This window comes from Hermetia illucens, chromosome 1 (assembly GCF_905115235.1).
Source record: "Hermetia illucens chromosome 1, iHerIll2.2.curated.20191125, whole genome shotgun sequence".
NCBI lineage: Eukaryota > Metazoa > Arthropoda > Insecta > Diptera > Stratiomyidae > Hermetia > Hermetia illucens.
Window position 1 is genome coordinate 48425463 of NC_051849.1, and position 17960 is coordinate 48443422.

The 17960-nt window shown below is 44.6% G+C and overlaps 1 protein-coding gene across 3 annotated transcripts in view; it reads left to right on the forward strand.

Annotated features, from left to right (window-relative positions):
- Window positions 1–17960, forward strand: part of LOC119647245 (WD repeat-containing protein 7) — a 29532-nt gene that overhangs the window by 5066 nt on the left and 6506 nt on the right. For 2 of the 3 annotated variants that reach the window (XM_038048117.1, XM_038048118.1), the window contains exons 2-14: window positions 6641–6995; window positions 7048–7179; window positions 7242–7471; window positions 7533–7623; window positions 7687–7855; window positions 7915–8157; window positions 8220–8440; window positions 8496–8715; window positions 8774–8885; window positions 8941–9101; window positions 9164–9258; window positions 13368–13434; window positions 13556–13624. In XM_038048117.1, the coding sequence (XP_037904045.1) occupies window positions 6641–6995; window positions 7048–7179; window positions 7242–7471; window positions 7533–7623; window positions 7687–7855; window positions 7915–8157; window positions 8220–8440; window positions 8496–8715; window positions 8774–8885; window positions 8941–9101; window positions 9164–9258; window positions 13368–13434; window positions 13556–13624 (2165 nt within the window). The remainder of the gene's footprint in view (window positions 1–6640; window positions 6996–7047; window positions 7180–7241; window positions 7472–7532; window positions 7624–7686; window positions 7856–7914; window positions 8158–8219; window positions 8441–8495; window positions 8716–8773; window positions 8886–8940; window positions 9102–9163; window positions 9259–13367; window positions 13435–13555; window positions 13625–17960) is intronic. The other variant, XM_038048119.1, reaches the window with a different exon arrangement.

Below are 17960 nucleotides of genomic sequence, written 5' to 3' on the forward strand. Positions count from 1 at the left end.
ATGGCAAGCCTAAGGGGATCATTACCCCTCAGCGACCTTTAACGGGTCGCTTACGGTATGGGGTGTGACGTCCTCGACGTTCCCGAGTAAGTAGCTCTGATCCCCTAGCTGGCAGTATACCTGAAGCGAAGGGGAAGAGCTGAGGTAAAGGAGGAGGGTTTGAGGCAACGTACTCTGTACTATCCTCAGTAAAACAAAAATAAAATGCTGAGATCAGGGAAAGAGATAAATAGAGTATAGTTGGAGTTATTCTACTTTGCTAAATCCTACCTGATCTCTCTTGGTGACAGGCCCCGCGACAGGTCGACCAAGAAAATGCATAGAATGTCGTTACAAACATGATGATCGGATTAAGTCACAGGCCTCGGAGAAATGCTAGGGCGTCCACCTCAGTCGACGCGGCAGGACGGGCCCCGGTCCTGTCGAGAAATGGGCAAGGGTTCTTGACGCATGGACGGCGTCAGGACGTAAGCAAGTTAGTCCGCACACAACGAACAAAACAAATACGTGTCTGCACGCTAAATGTTGGTACCCTAACTGGAAAGACCGAGGAACTCGCAAGAGCCCTTCGGAAAAGGTGCATTGACATCTGCGCTCTGCAAGAAACCCGATGGTCTGGTTCCAAAAGCTGCGACATTGAACGCGAACGCGGTAAAAATGGCTACAAACTTCTCTATTTTGGTAACCCACACACTCAATATGGTGTTGGCATTGCCATCTAAGAAGGTTTCCGTGATGCCATTAAAGAAGTCGAACGATTTGATGATCGGCTGATGAAGCTCACCATTATATCAGCTGATCGCACTATTCACTTCTTCACCGCGTATGCACCACAGACAGGCCGACCTGATGCCGAGAAAGATGCCTTCTGGCAACTTCTCGATGAAAAGACTTGTCACATGCCTGCTGACGATTACATAATCATTGCCGGCGACCTTAATGGTCATGTGGGTGAAAAGGCAGACGGTAACAGGTGCCATGGGGGAAAGGGGTTCGGAGCGCGCAACGAAGGTGGCGAGCGTATAATCGATTTTGCGGACACCCATGACCTTGTTCTTATGAATACATGGTTCATTAAACGATTGTCTCACCTTCCCACATTTTATAGTGGGAACAATAAAACGCAAATCGACTATATTCTCATAAGACGCCAACATTTTACCACTGTCACTGATTGTAAAGTCGTTCCCTATGAGACCATCGCACCTCAACATCGGCCGTTGATTGCTGTCCTGCGAATTGAGCCACCGATAAAACGGCGTGAGGAACGCACTGGCCCGCCGCGCATTAAATGGTATCGATTTGGTGAGAAGAACGAAGAAACGGTCTCACTCATACGATTGCCAACCATTACGAATGTGGAAGAATCATGGAACCAAATGAAAGACATGATCCACAAAGCGGCCTCTGCAACCCTCGGGGTCACCAAGCCGGGTAAGCGGTACATCAACCGAGATACTTGGCTTTGGAATGATGATGTTGAAATGAAGGTCCGTGAAAAGAAACGCCTCTACCACAAATTTCTCGACGATAAAACGCCTGCTAATTGGCAAATTTATAAGAATGCCAACCGGGAAGCAAAGAAAGCGGTCGCTGTCACCCGAGCGAACCATTTCAAAAATCTTTACGATAAACTGGACACTCGGGATGGCGAGAGAGATCTGTACCGACTTGCTAAAAGCCGTGATGAACGCACACAGGATATCGAACACTTCTGTTGTGTTAATGACAAGAACGGTACTTTGCTTACTGATCGTCGAGCCGCGACGGATAGATGGCGAGAATACTTCGAGCAGATTTCAACTGAAGAATTTGCTCATCCTCCACTTCCACAATCATTGCCGACATTTGGAGCAGTTCCACCAGTCAGCGCAACTGAAGTCGAGGAGGCAATAAAACAAATGAAATCGGGGAAAGCAACAGGACCTGACGACATCGCATCTGAGCTCTGGAAAGCAAAGAGCTGGGACCCAACACCGTGGCTGAGTGAATTCTTTAACCGGGTTATTCAGGAAGGAAGAACACCATCTGACTGGCAAGAAAGTACCACTGTTCCAATATGGAAAAAGAAAGGTAGTCCAGCAGAATGTTCAAATTACCGTCCGATCCGGTTACTTTCCCATACCATGAAGATTTTTGAACGCATTCTTGACAACCGTATTCGCGAAATCGTTGAAATAACCGTGAATCAAGCCGGATTTGTCAAGAACTGCGGAACTACTGACGCAATACACGCTGCGCGGTTACTCATGGAGAAACACCGTGAGAAGCATCGCCCTCTTTACATTGCCTTTCTGGATCTAGAGAAAGCGTTTGACCGTGTACCACACGAACTCATCTGGTATGCTTTACGACAACACTTCGTGCCAGAAGAACTCGTGTTCAATTGCTCTACCACGGTCCGAAAAGTAAAGTTCGAAGTATGGCGGGTGTATCAAAACCGCTTCGTGTCTCTGTTGGAGTTCATCAAGGAAGTGCCCTCTCACCACTCCTCTTTGTCCTTGTTATGGACACCGTCACACGGGATATCCAACGTCCAGCGCCCTACACACTGCTTTATGCAGATGATGTTTTCCTAGCATCTGATAGCAAAAATGATCTCGAGCAACTTGTTCAAAAATGGAATGATCGCCTCATGCAACACGGTCTCAGATTGAATTTAAACAAAACTGAATTTTTGACGACCGATCCCCATGAAACAGGCACAATCACTGTCAGCGGCAGTGATCTGCCCAGATCTGAGCGATTTAAATACCTCGGGTCAACGCTATCAGCCAATGGAGAGCTGCGTTATGAAATTGCTTCACGCATTAACGCAACCTGGATGAAGTGGCGTTCCGCAACTGGTGTCCTTTGTGATCGACGTATCAACGAACGTCTCAAATCTAAAATTTACCGCAATGTTGTCCGTCCAGTCGCTCTCTATGGTTCTGAGTGTTGGCCGACCATAAAAGACAATGTACGGCGTCTCGCGGTAATGGAGACGAAGATGCTACGTTGGACTAGTGGCGTCACACGTTTAGATCACATCCGAAACGAGGATATCCGCGATCGTTATGGAGTTGCACCGATCGTGGAAAAGTTGCGAGAGAGGCGTCTTCGATGGTATGGTCACGCAATTCGTGCAAACGAGAATTCACTTGCAAAGATTGGTCTGAACATCGAAGTCGATGGTAAACGACCAAAAGGCAGACCTAAGCAACGGTGGCTTGATACGCTGGATGGGGATTTGAAAGCCTCGAGATTGCACCCAGATCAGGCATTCGATAGAGCCAAATGGCGAAGCCGATAACGACGAGCCGACCCCGCTTGTGAACGGGACAAAGGCTGAAGAAAAAGAAGAAGACAAAAATGCGTCATTCACCGTAGTGATCAGCGAATGAGGCAGCGAGGGCTGATATAGCCGATGTGACACCGGGGCGCCCAAATAAAGGGGAAGCCCTATCCAGTGTCGTGACTGACCGTGCGTAGATCGCAACTCTAATACTTTGTAGTTGCCCTGTTCTGAAAGAAAGCTCAGTCAGAATCGCTAGTCTTGAGCAGATGGATTCGGACACACACCGAGTGGAAGTGCAGTCGACCGTCCTAGCTAGACCCGAAGAGGAAATTCCCATCAGGAAATGCGCAGTGAAAGTTATGCGGCCGGTCCTCCCGAGGAACGTTAGCAAAGGCGTCCAAAAATGGACTGATGGAACTGGAGGAACTGTTGGACCGCATCTTCTTCTAAAGACGAACGTGGAAAGCAGCGGAAGACGATTGGAGAGCAGAAACAGCTGCACTCCCCGCTGAGAACGCTGCTTGCGTCAAACGGACCGCAGATAGCCCACTGCAAAGCGAACTGGGGAAAAGCGGAAAGAGGACGACGTGCCTGAAGGAGACTTTATCGAAGTAGTTTTCAGGGCCCCAATAAAGAAGGAAAAAGGGAAACAACTCACTACGTCGCCAGAGGCACGTCTGTCCAAAGACAAGGAGGCTGCAAACCAAAAGCTAGGAGCAGAATTGACGAGGAAACGAAGAAGGACTAGACCGTTGGCTCTGCTCATTAAACCGACGGAAGGCCAGGTAATTGCGGAAGTCCTTAGTGAAATCCGAACGGAGGATGAAACCCGAACGGAGTAGAGGTGTCTTTCATATGGAAAACGAGGAGTGCCGGAGACGACTAGCAAGAGTACGTTCTGCGAAGTGGTCAAGGGGTTATTGGGGGAGAAGGCTCTTGTTTCCAGCCTAGAGCCCATGTGCTCTCTAGAAATCCGGGATCTTGACTGCCTCACAGAAAAGGTCGAAGTAGAGGAGGCAATAAAGCGTGAATGTCCAGAGGTAACCAATGCCCGGATAGGTATCGCCTCTGTAAATGTTCGAGGCTAAAAACTCGCCATGGTGGAAGTCCCCGAGCAATATGCGAGGAAACTCCTTAGCAGCGGGAGAATCAAAATTGGATGGGTAAAATGCAGGGTACGAATGCGGATAGTCCCCACCAAGTGCTACAGGTGTCTGGACTATGGACACACGTCAGCAGCTTGCAAGGGATGGGACAGGAGGACAGGATGCCGGAGATGCGGCCAAGTAGATCATCAAGCGAAGACCTGCAATGAAAGCAAGAGTTGCGTTCTCTGCTGGCATCTTGGCACGTCTGGTGAGAGCGTCGTACACACTGCGGGCTCGGGACGGTGTCTATTCCATTCCCGGAGGGGTCCCAGCCGCGGCAAGCCTTCTATGTACTGGTGGACGGTAGAAATTGCCGACTTACGGAGGGAGTGTCATAAGCTGCGTCGTTTGGCACATCGTTTGTTCGCCAACGAGGAGGCCTGCGCCATAAAGGCTCAGTATAGATCAGCAAAAAGGAGACTCCGCAGCGCTATAAATAAAAACAAAGCTCGCGGTTGGCAGAACTTTGTCAACGAGGTCAATGAGGACCCTTGGAGACTTAACTATAAGCTTGTCACTCGGAATCGGGGCTCTGCGGAGGACCTGAGTACCGATTAGATGGACCGCATTGTACGGGCATTGTTCCCCAGACATCTTGTATGGGTTGATGTCAATAGCGCGGAAAGCGTCGAGGATTACACCCTTTTCACAATGAGAGAGCTCGAAGAAGCGGTTATCACTACCACTATCACTGAAGCCGCCAGGTCCTGATAATATCCCGGCGAAAGTTTATAAACTGATGTTCCGCCAACGGCTAGAATTGCTGCTTGAGACGTTCAACTCTTGCTTGAAGGAGGGCATTTTTCCTTGTCGCTGGAAAGTGGCCAGACTCGCGCTGATCAGCAGGGGTAAAGGAGACCCGGAACTTCCGACTGCTGTGTATGCTTAACACGGCCGGGAAAGTGCTCGAGAAGTTCATCAGGAGTAGACTCGCTGGAGCGATCTGCGCTGCCGGAGACTTATCCCCAAGACAGTTCGGGTTCAGAACAGGGAGACCCACAGTGGATGCTATTATGGAGGTCGTAGATGCGGCGCATTGAGCCGAGGCACGCAGCCGCCGATCTCGAAGGATAGTTCTCCTCATAACGCTGGATGTTAGAAACACCTTCAATTCCGTAAGATGGACAGATATGCTAGGCACATTAGAAAACTCATCCCACGTGCCAAGCTATCTCTTGCGGATATTGAGAGATTATTTGAAAGACCGCTCCTTGCTCTATGAGACGCTAGAGGGCCAGAGGAGGCCGGAAATCACTTAGGGAGTAGCACAGGAATCCATCCTGGGGCCGGACCTCTGGACCGCTTCCTATGATAGTCTACTGAGACTCGATATGCCTGAGGAGTCGCGCCTGGTCGATTATGCAGACGACGTTGCGGCAGTTACTGTTAAATAGGCCCAAAGCAGACTTGGCATATTGATGTGACGGGTAAGCGGATTCAGCCTTGCGCTTGAAAAAACTGAAGTAGTCATCTTGACTAGAAGAAGAGTCCCGACCCTGCGACCAATATCGATCGGTGAGTTGACTATAGAGTCAAAACCAGCGTTTAAATACCTTGGTTTTATGCTCGACTCGAAGATGAGCTTCTTCGAGCAAATCAAAGCAACAGCGGACAGGGCTGCAGCTGGAGTTGCGGCCTTGAGTCGGCTAATGGCGAATATTGGGGGCCTTATATTTACTAGGAGACGTCTCTGGGAGCAACGCAGTTGGAGGTATGGGCTGATACCCTTGACAAGGAGGCCCTTGCGAGTGGCGTCTGTTTATTGGCCGTGGTGGTGATGGCGGGAGTAATCCCCGTTGCCCCCCTTGCCAAGGAGTGCTAAGCTATCTACCGCCGTAAGGGCGAGAAATTAAGAGAGGTGGTTGCCCGTGAAGAACGTCAACGCACCCTTACCGAGAGGCAAGTCTCTTGGCAAAATGAGCCAAGGGGCAGATGGACTACGCGGCTCATCGACAATTTAGACCCGTGGCTGAACCGAATGCACGGTGAGATTGATTACTTCCTTAGCCAACTTCTAAGCGGGCATGGACGTTTTCAGTCTTACCTGCACAGGATCGGGGAGGCGCGATCACCTGATTGTGTGTTTTGCAACTTTATTGTAGTTGAAGTTGTAGTTTGGAATTTAACTTCTCTGTTTCTGTTTTTGAATGCAAATAAGTTGAATACGGTCGAATTTGTTAGTGTCATTATCGAAATTCTCCTTTTGTCATTCCAGGCGAGTTAACCCCGAAACACTACATATGACACCACGTTGTTTACTTGTTGGACATACGGCACCAGTTCTATGTCTCTCAAGGGCATCAATTATTCAAGAAAACAATTTTCTAGTAAGTTCATCAGAGAATGGAGAAATGTGCACCTGGGATCTTGTTGATGGCAAATGCATGGAAAGCGTAAAACTACCACAAGTTCACACCAGTATCCAATCCTACCACATGGCGACATCCAATGATATCCGCCTATTTTGCAATGGATACTACGCCGAAATAATGGTGATGGATCCCTTTAGCTTACAAGTATTATTCTCATTGAGTTCGAAAGAAAAGCCTGACTGGATATCGGCGTTGCACGTGAGTTTTTGCTTCTTTCTTTGGTTCAAATATGTTGAAAATTGTATCATAGGTTTTAAGACCATCGAAAAGCAAACATGATGTTGTTTTGGCTATCACCACAACTGGAGCTGTGAAGGTTTGGACTTTGGTAGGAAACGAGAACAAAAGTTTAGAGCCGATTTATGAAACGGAATCCAAACAGGTGTGTATTGCACTAATCAGCTCTGCAAACCTGTATTCATCAAAACTAATTTTCCACCTCAGATTCGATGCTTGAATGCAATCACACTGAATTGCTGTTTGTATAACCAACGAACAGTACTTATAGTTTGCACAAAGTATTGGCAAATATACGACGCAGGAGATTTTACAGTATTGTGCAGCGTTATATCACCAGCTCGTGAAAGATGGTTAGGAGGTGATTTCCTTTCTAACGATAGAGTAATTTTGTGGTCAGATGAAGGGAAAGGATACTTATATAAACTTCCTGCAAAGTATGTTTTCGGGTGCAAATGTCTTTATTCAATTTGATGTAATTTATCCTGCATTTTCCAGCTGCATTCCTGACAATAAAGAGTTTCATTCACCTTCTGTAGTGAGGGACCTGCCGTATTTGTATTGTGTACTATCACAACCAGGAGAAAAGGTATTTAAGTTATACTCTCAAATGAGGAGTGAGTGTAAATTTGCATTCGAAAATCTATTACAGCCTTTGTCTTGTCCACCTGCCATGAAACTAGTGTCGACACAAATATCAGGAAAGAATGATTACCACCTGCTGCGAGGCGACTCTGAAGGTTTTGTTACCCTCTGGACAGTTCCTGACATTTCTACGACTGAAATAAAGAAATTGCAAACTCTTCAAAGCACTCCTCAAGGTGGCATGTTGCCCTATTTGTTTCCGATGGGGATTCTAACTCAAACATTTTAATTGTAGTTATGAAATCAACCTTATGTACCAGCTTAGTAGAGGCTTGGTCTATCATGAATCCACCGCCTGTTGGAATTTTGGATCAACTTACCCACATAAGCGACACACCCATCAAGTTGACGGCTAGCATATATTTACCGCAACAAAGTCGACTCGTGGTTGGACGAGAGGACGGAACGATTGTTATTGTCCCGGCGACGCAAACGGTTATGCTGCAACTGTTGCATGGGAATCATCAGCAATTTCCTGGTAGGAAACCGGATAATATTTGGATAGAATTTATACAACTTAATAAGCATTAAAATTTCTAGATTGGCCTCCACATCAGGTATTACCGGGTCACAGAGGAAGAGTCAACTGCCTGCTATGTCCATCTTTGGCACATCCGCGCTATGATAAGTCCCATTTGTTATCTGGCGGAGTAGATTTTGCAGTTTGCCTTTGGGATTTATACAGTGGCAACTTGTTACATAGATTCTGTGTGCATGCTGGCGAGATCACCCAACTGTTGGTCCCTCCTAGCAATTGTAGTGTAAGTTTCGAATTGTAGAATCAAAATGAATCCATTTTCATAATCTCTTTTATAGTTGCGAATTCAAAAGTGTATATGCTCGGTTGCATCTGATCACTCGGTCACTCTTCTTAGCTTACAAGAGCGTAAATGTGTAACACTTGCCAGTCGCCATCTATTTCCTGTTGTTAGTATCAAATGGCGGCCATTGGATGATTTCCTGGTTGTAGCATGTTCTGATGGTACTGTTTACGTTTGGCAAATGGAAACTGGACATTTGGATAGAGTTTTGCATGGTATTGAACATGACTATCATTCGATTCATTCTTAAAATAATATGTGACAATTGGACAGGTATGCTTGCTGAGGAAGTGTTATCTGCATGCGATGAACATGGTGGCGAAGAGGCTGGTTCAAGTTCAACATCAGAAATGGGCTTGGCAAATCCTGCCGTTCATTTCTTCCGGTAAGTTGACCAATTTTTATTCGATTTGAGTAGTACGATTGTGTTCTTTGTTCAGAGGGTTGAAGCACAGGAACCTGTCAGCCATTCGTCATGCCACTCAGCGTGGAATTCATCAATTGCAACAGTTGCATCATCACAATAACAGCGAGCATGGTTTCTTGATGAAAAATCGTAACAGCCCGTTGTTGATTCAAGGCTTGCGAACAAATCCGAAAGGTATTTTTATTATATTTGCTTGATTGGGGTGCATTTGATTGAGTCAAGCTATTCGATTACAGATGCTGAGAGTCACATTCTTTTCTTTGATATTGAGGGTCTTATTTTCGAGCTCCATAGCGAGGAGTATGCTGCAATGAGCCCGACGACTTTGGAGGTGAGTATTGAATACAAAATGTATCTTTCGGAGTTTCTAGTGGACAAGGCAATAAGAAAAATATAAACAGTATATTTTCTTGGCACTAGAAACATTGATGGCAGAATGTTTTTTCCTTCGAATTTGAAGATGACATGACATCTCAAGCACTTTCATGTTTTCGGCTCGAACAAATCTTGGCGGAGACAACTCATTAGGCTGCGTTAGTTACGTATTGCGAGCAGTGTGTTCAAAAATTGTAGGCAGATGTATTCGTTCATTCGAAATCATGGGATAGATTAGGTCCGAACGAGGGAGTTTACACTCATTATAATTTACACCCATAGCATAGGTAAAAGGGACCAATCAATATATGGCCACTTTTTCCTTTGTATACGATAAAATAGTGTAGCACAATTGTAGTGTGTTGAACCCTTGGAAACTAAGGCCATAACGACAGAGTTACCCGAAATGCGTACATTGGCGAACATTAATCGTCCCGTCAACCTGCAGTTCAACTGAAATCTCCCATCGACACGCACTTGCAGGCCTCTGTAGTTGCCGTGCTAGGTGATGTGGGGTGGCGCGATGGACATGTTGGCCTCGCGTAAAGAAAACTTTATCCATTGATGAGGGAAGCCGGCTTCAGCCTTTTTCCCGTTCACGAACGGGGTCGGCTCTCCGTGATCGGTTTCGCCATTTGGCTCTATCGAATGCCTGATCTGGGTGCAATCTCGAAGCTTTTAAATCCCCATCAAACGTATCAACCCACCGTTGTTGCGGTGTGCCTTTTGGTCGTTTTTCATCGACCTCGATGTTCAGACCAATCTTGACAAGTGAATTCTCGTTAGCACGAATTGCGTGACCATACCATCGAAGACGCCTCTCTCGCAACTTTTCCACGATCGATGCAACCGCATAACGATCGCGGATATCCTCATTTCGGATGTGATCAAAACGTGTCACGCCACTAGTCCAACGTAACATCTTCGTCTCCATTACCGCAAGCCGCCGTTCATTGTCTTTTATAGTTGGCCAACACTCAGAACCATAGAGAGCGACAGGACGGACGGCAGTGCGGTATAGTAACAATGGTACATAACAATGGTCGAAACGTGGATTCATCGCAGTCGAAAAGAGCGCCAGGTGAATGGAGACGAAAAGGCGAAAGCCGGCAAAAGCGTCCGAAGACAATAGCCAATAGGCAAGATCATGGCCTCTGTGTTTTGGCACATCCAAGGAATTTTGCTTTTGAACTTTCTTCCGGAGGGCCAGACGATCAACAGCGACTACTACATTGAATTATTGGATCGAATGGTTGACGCAATTAAGCAGAAAAGGCGTCACATGGCAAAGAAAAATCCCTCTCTCACTCCCACTCCAGCTCCAGAAAAAGACATTCGGCTCCGATGGTGAAGTTATAGCCGCAACTGAGGTGTATTTTCCGGCTAAAGATACAGTGTTTTAAAAGAAAGACATGGAAAGTTTAGAAAAACACAGAATGGTTGTGTCGCTGTGGAAAACAACTATCATGATGAATAAAGTAGAATTTTGCAAATTGGTTTTGGTTAGTCTCGGGGCTTAATGGAGACCGATGGTTCTTCTGTATTCGTCCCTTCTTTATGTTCATGCTCAGACACAAAATTTATCGGCCCCAGATGAAATTTTTCGAGGCATACATTGCATGAATGTCGCCGGTGCAGTCACCGTATGACATTACACACTTTAGACATAAAGAGAACTACTATCCATTCTCACACAATCGTGAAGACGTTACGATACCACAAGATCAGGCAGTGCAGAAACTAATAGTGTAATATATCGATGCGTCAAAGTAATTTCCTCAACTCGTAGGGGCAAGTCCTAGTTTTATGTCATGGCCGACAACTGATGCTTTCGGGAATTCAGTTGTTTATTGAATCTGCGAAAGATTTTAGAACTTTCTGATTATGGTAGTCACACTTAGCTAAGAATTCTTTCAAGGTGTGTTTATAACCTTATTTGGCTTCTTGTTGAATTTCTTTATTATCACTTTCTCTTTAACAAAGAAATATTGCTTTGTTGTTCTACTTTATTTTGAATGGAATTCTTTTTCTTCAGTTGCGGCATTTTACTCGGTCAAAGGATGGAGTTGCGAGGCTTTCAAATAACCATCCAACGTATCAAACCGTCGCTGTTTCGGTTGGCCCTTTGGTCGTTTTCCATCGACTTCGATGTTCAGACCAATCTTGGCAACAGAGTTCTCGTCAGCGTAAATTATATGTCCATACAATCAACGACGCCTTTCGCAATTTTCTTCATTTCGGATGTAATCATGGCGTGTTACGCCACTAGTCCAACGCACCATTTAGATCTCCATCATCGTGAGGCGCCGTCTATTGTCTGTTATACTGTAACACGCAGGACTATACCGGACGACTGGGCAGACAACATTGCGGTGAACTTGAGATGTTCGTTAATATGTCGATCGCAAAGAATGCCACTTGTTGAACGCAGTTCATCAAACTGTCCTGATGCGTGAATCAATTTCATAACGTAGTTTAACATTGGTTAATAGCATTGATACGAGATAATTAAATTGCTCAGTTCTCAGCAGGTTTTTACCAATCACAGTGATACCTCCTGTTTCATTCGGGTAGATAGTCAAAAAATCTATTTTATTTAGGTTCAATCTGAGACCGTGCTGCATGAGGCCATGATTCCACTTTGGAACAGTAAAATATGATCTGTATAGAGCAGGGTATAGGGCGGATGTTGAATGTTTTGTGTGGCATTTAGATTTGGAGATCACAATTATAGCTCCGCTGTGACTGGCACAGTGGTACCGCTTTATACTGAGTGCAGCAGCATTCACACCGGTGGATGCGAGACTTAACTGAAGCCTCTATTGCAACCAAGGGGTATGCCGTCGTAGTTCCACAGCGCAACTTTACGCTTGAGTCCACAAGGAGCTCTGGCCGTGATGTTGGCACAAGCACAGCCACTATGAAACTCCCACAAGGGGAAAACCGCAAATAACCGGACCGAGAACACATTTTCCAGGAATTCCCCGCCCTAATTAGTTCTCAGAGCATTCTACATCAACAGCCTACTACATCACGACCAACAAGTCAATGTGAATCAAACTACATACAATACACTTGAAGGTTCTCCTTGGCTCCACTGGATGTTGACTCAGTCGACAGGGTCTGAGCACAAGTCGTGCTGACAAGCGGAATTACCCCAAATGTTGGCAGTACTTGTAGAAGTGGAGGATGACTCAATTTATCCGTTGAAATTTGCTCGAAATATTCCCGCCATCTATCCGTCTCGTCGATCGGTAAATAGAGTATCGTTCTTGTCATTTACGCAACAGTGTCGTCTTCCTCACGCTGTTTTATCGGTGGCTTGATTCGCAAGAAAGCAACCAAGGGCCGATATTTAGGTTCGATGGTCTCATAGGGAACGGCTTTGCAACCAGTGACGGTAATGAAATGTCGGCACCTTTTGAGGATACGTCTATTTGCGTTTTACTGTTCCCACTATAAAAATTAGGAAGATGAAGCAACCCTTTCATAAACCATGAATTGGCATTTAAAAGTCGTGAATGTTCGTAAAAAGGTTCCTGTAAAGCGCAAATATCAATGCACTTTTTCCGCAGGACTCTTTCGGGTTCCTCTGTCTTTCCAGTGAGAGTATCAATATTTAGCGGGCGGGCAGGATCCTTGCTGTTTTCTCCACAAGACCGAGGCCCGTCCTGCGGTGTCGACTGAGGTGGATGCTCTAGCATTCCTCTGAGGCCTTGAATTCAACAGGATCATTTTTGTTTTTTAATGATTTTGAATGCATTTTCTGGTCGGATTGTCGCGGGAGTTTTCATCAAGAGTGGCCAGCTAGGATTTAGCATAGTGGAGTAATTACAACTAAATTTATTTTTCTCTACCCCTGATCTCAGCAGTTTATTTTTTTATGAATTTTGGGGAATCAACTATTCCTAAGGACTCTCCCAAAGTGTTCATTTCTTCTCAATTGTGCTGGGTTTTGTTGTAAATGTAGGTGATCCTATTGTCTGTATTGGTTAAGAACTAAATTTCGCTTTACAACACAGCACAGCGACTCCAATCAATTAATTGGGTGAATATGTTTTTCAGGCACAGGGATTGATTGTTCCACAAGCTGAGAATCCTTCCACTGCGGATGCCAGTAAAAAAATTTCAGGTAACGAAAAATTTCGACTTTTTCTCATTTCTATATACTTTGAGAATATATATATATGTAACCTTATATCCATTGCATTAACAAACTAACCACTGAATACATTATGCCAAAAATTTTGAAGATTTCTTTGGAAAAGTTAAGACGAAAGCTGGTGATATGGAGAAAATACTGAAGGATAAAGATAAACATGGTTTGTTCTATTGATCACCCATCATTTAGATGATTATTAATATTTTGGCATGTTTTCTTAATTACTCGTCCCCAGCGGATTTACTTTAATTGCTGCGTAGTTTTATATAATTTTGTTTTCAATATTTTTATCCATGGAGATAATATTTTGTTACTGACATGGCTTCTTCACAGCCTTCTTAGGTACTTTTTTTTTTAGTTTTACGACGAATAGAGATTTTGTTTTCCAATATCGCATAGCGTAGGCCTTTAGTTGAACAAATATTTATTAGCTGGTAATTGCACTAGCGTGATTCACTGTCACTGGACACTGTTTTGTTTGGCATAGGGCAAGTTTCTAAAAGTAATTCGAAGGTTCAGTGTTTATTTTTTGTCAGAACGATTTGTTCTTCGATGTGCTGATATCGATATGATGATTTCTAAAGTAGGGAGAAGCCTTCTCGTTTTTTAAGGTTTTTCGTCGTAAGAGGCTCCTAAAAGGGATAGAAATTTGTGTGCTAGCAACCTGCAAATTTTGAAACTTTTTGCTACCGAAACGTCAGCAATGCCTCGAGTAGGGACTGGCCTCACGGTAATGACTTTTGGCTACCGAAAACGGACTATGATTGGTTTCTGGGATGTGCGCACGCTCCCAAACAATGGTAGCGAGGGTCGTCAGAATGCTTGCTTTCCTCAACTTGAGCGCGAATTCCATCGATATAAACTGAAATTCTGGGCCTAATAATGGCAATGTGCTTCTGTACTGTGGAAAGCCAAGTGATAGCGGACGCGAATCCGGTGTTGGGTTGCGGTTTGCTTTTGATGACTACCGCAAGGCGCGCCCTCTTGATCTGGGATCCGATATTTGACAGACTTCTAACTAAGATTTGGGTCAAGGTTAAGGAGCATCAAAATTGTACAATGCTACGCACCAACGGAGACTTCCGATGTAGTAGAGGAGGATGCTTTTTTCGAACAATTAAACGCGGTTCAGGAGAAGCTTCCGTGGTCTGAATGCTAAGGTAGGATCTGACAACACCTTGTTCTGGCATGTGACGGGGAAGCACCCCCTTGGTGACCGTAACGGTAATGTTGAGGCGTTCGTGGTTTTCCGTAACTTCCACCGCCTCGTCATTGGAGGCACATTGTTCGAGTATAGACTCTGCCATAAGAACAACTGGCTTTCAATTGGCCGACACTGTACGTGCAATCAGATCGACCACTTCGCGATCAGCAGTAGATTTAGGAGTTGTTTTCCGGATGTGCATAACAAGAGAGGTGCTGGCATCGGTTTCGAAGGGATCACCATCTGATGGTTGTTTACATTCGCTTGCGTGTTGCGTCTGCAACGCAGCTGCGGCCCAATACTTAGTTGTCGCTCGACATCTTGCTGATCGAGCGGCAGATCTACTGAGAGCCCGCATGAAAATAACGATGGGCATTGGTCCGCCATCAAAAATACTCTTTTCTCGAGTGCTGCGCAGGTCGTCGACCACGTTCCGGATGTTGTTCATAATATCTGACTAACTGCGGAGTCGTGGAAGCGGATCGATGAATGGAAGGGGTTGAAGGCTCTACTGACGCATCACGAAAGAGCTTGCATGTGGTCGCAAATCTTTTGATGGTCCTGTGAAAGATGTCAACGGTCGACTACGGAAATTTTGAGAATCCGAAACCTTTCCCAGAGAGTGGAAGAAGGGGATGATCGTTAAGATTCCAAAAAAAAGCACACGTTTTAAGCGTCACAATTGGAGGGGTATCTGCGTGCTCACTTCCGTCGCAGAGATAATAGCTAAAATAATCCTGGACTGCATCAAAAAACATCTCGGAGCTTGATCAATAGAGAGCAGGCTGGTTTCCGCTCTGGATCCTCCTGCATTGACTACATCAACACCCTACGGATCATTTTGGAAGAGTGCGTGTATATAGATCGCTGCACCCGTTCTTCATCTATTTCGAGAAAACTTTAGACAGCATGAGTAGGGAGGAACTAATAACTGTTATCAGAGCGACATATGATGGCGTGTTGCAACGAGGTAAAATCCAAAAAAATATCAAACTACGCCCAATATGAATGATATTAATGACTGCTGCGTTATAGTTGCTCTCTGTCAGTTCGTTCTTATTCAATTAGTGCAATTAGAGTAATTGTAGGGGTCGAGTTACTTTCACGATTCGTCGTCTTTCAGTAGTGGAAAATTATTTCACTGCAAACATTAATTTGAAACATAGTTTTTTTCCCCTTCTTTGCTGAATGGTCTGCGCTAAGCTGCTATCTGGTTTTTTGTTGGTTTGCTCTTGCCGTCTTGATCAATTTCCTTTCTGTCGCGTTTGTTCTGCTGTTCTGCTCTTGTGAACCTACTTGTTATATATTTTATGTTTCCACTCATTGATTTTTCTGGGTCATTTCAGAACCAACTGGCTGGTGGCCGCAGTCGGGAAAAGCGATAGGTGACGCGAATTTCGGCAATCAATTACTATGCCTTCGTTAACAAGAATAATATTTAACTGCATGCAAGCTTCAAATAACAACTTCCCCTTGTTGCCAATATATTGCTTCTTCGTTTCATAGTGCTCTTGCGGTTGTTTTCATGCTTCTGCTCCTTGCATTTAGGACGAGGGGATCAGCATATACTCGAATTTTTTTTGCTTCTGCTTTATGAGTAGAGATATGGTTGCGAACTTTATATCATCGCGCGTCTCCACTCAAAATCTTTTTTTTAGTGGATCCACCACTCCCACCAAATTAGCAAGGGGAAGCAATAATCAGGATCTTGTCCTGCAGCAACATATTGTTGATGGCATCAACGGTGGCTAGCGGAGCAAGTTCATATATGAGGCTGCTTGCCTGAGAATTTATATAGAAAGAAAACCTTTGAAATTATGAACGAGCTCACGACTGAATTCATCATAAAGTTGGGAAAACTCAGCGTGCCCTGAAAAATTCGAAGTTAGATGATATTTTAACAGTGAAAGCTGATATCAACAAAAAATCAATATAATTGCGGGGTAAAACCAATTACGAATGTCCGGAGTGTATGTGTTTGCACAGAGGTTCTAGATGTCCTCAATGCCTCTGCGTATATCTTATCTAAATGTTGAGTGAGGAAGGCACAAGAAGCGATCAAAAGTCAAAGGTGACTATGATATCAAATATGTCCCAAAAATTAAACAAAATGTTTGGGAAATGATTAAGGTGCTGATTAACACGGACCAAGGAAGTTGTTTGAAGTTTATGAGAGATAATTTATACTTGCAGATTGAAGCACACGGACGAGAACTCCTCTATGTAGAAAGCATTGTTAAACCAGAATGGGATATAGGTGTAATATTATCATTGAAATTCAGAGCAAAATCGAGAAACTGGTTAGTAATTATCAAATAAATGGATAACAATCGAAGCGAGTTAATGCTAATAATGCCCAGCGAAGTCTTGATGGATCCGGTGAGGCGTGGGCTCCCTGGAGCACTCTCCTTTCATGGGCGGGTTGTCCAGCGACAGTTACAGGTTCAATCCCAGCTGCTATATCGCTAAAGCAGTGCACTGGCTGGTTAGTTGGTTCCTTCACGCGGAGAATTCTTGCCCATAATCAACGAATAAAAGCTTGAATCTGCCTGCAAAATAAATCGATCGAAAAGTTCGAGATTTGATTTCACATGACACATGTCGAAGTGCCAGCTCTAATAAATTCCTCAAAGAGCCACAACTGTCGAAACTGACCTTCACATGACGGAAATGGCAACGGCGTTCTAACGTATATCTTTCCACTCTCCAGGATCGAATCACGAACGTGGTGCTCGGCGAGCAGATCAATTCGAAAACTATTAGGTTGTTGCACATGAAATGGCCGATTTGGTACTAACATTTGAAATGACTGTAAAGCTTATAAAAATTTATTTAGTTAATCAAAATAGGTGCCAGTCGATTCAAAACCCTTCTCTCAGCGAGATAAAAGAGCATGTATGCCAGTTTCGTGGAAGTCAAATTTTCGGGTGTTGATAAACTCGTCGAAGGCAATTTCAATGGCCTCTTCATTCCAAAATTGTTTTTCCACGGAAAAATGATCCAAATGCTTAAAAAAGTGGTTGTCGGTTGGCAAAAGGGCCGGTGAATATGGTGGATGAGGCAGAGCCTCATACTGCAATTTGTTCAACTTTTAAACCGTTGTTCTAAATACAAAATGTCATGCATTGTCGTGAAGGATTATCACACCATTTCTGTTGACTAATCTCGGCCGTTGAATACTCAATTTTTGGTGCATTTCCTCGAGTTTGGCACAGTATTTCTGTGCATTTATCGTTTCTTCAGGTGCCTTTCCAAGTTGTTGCAAGTGCCGGGAAACTGTTGAATAGTGTAC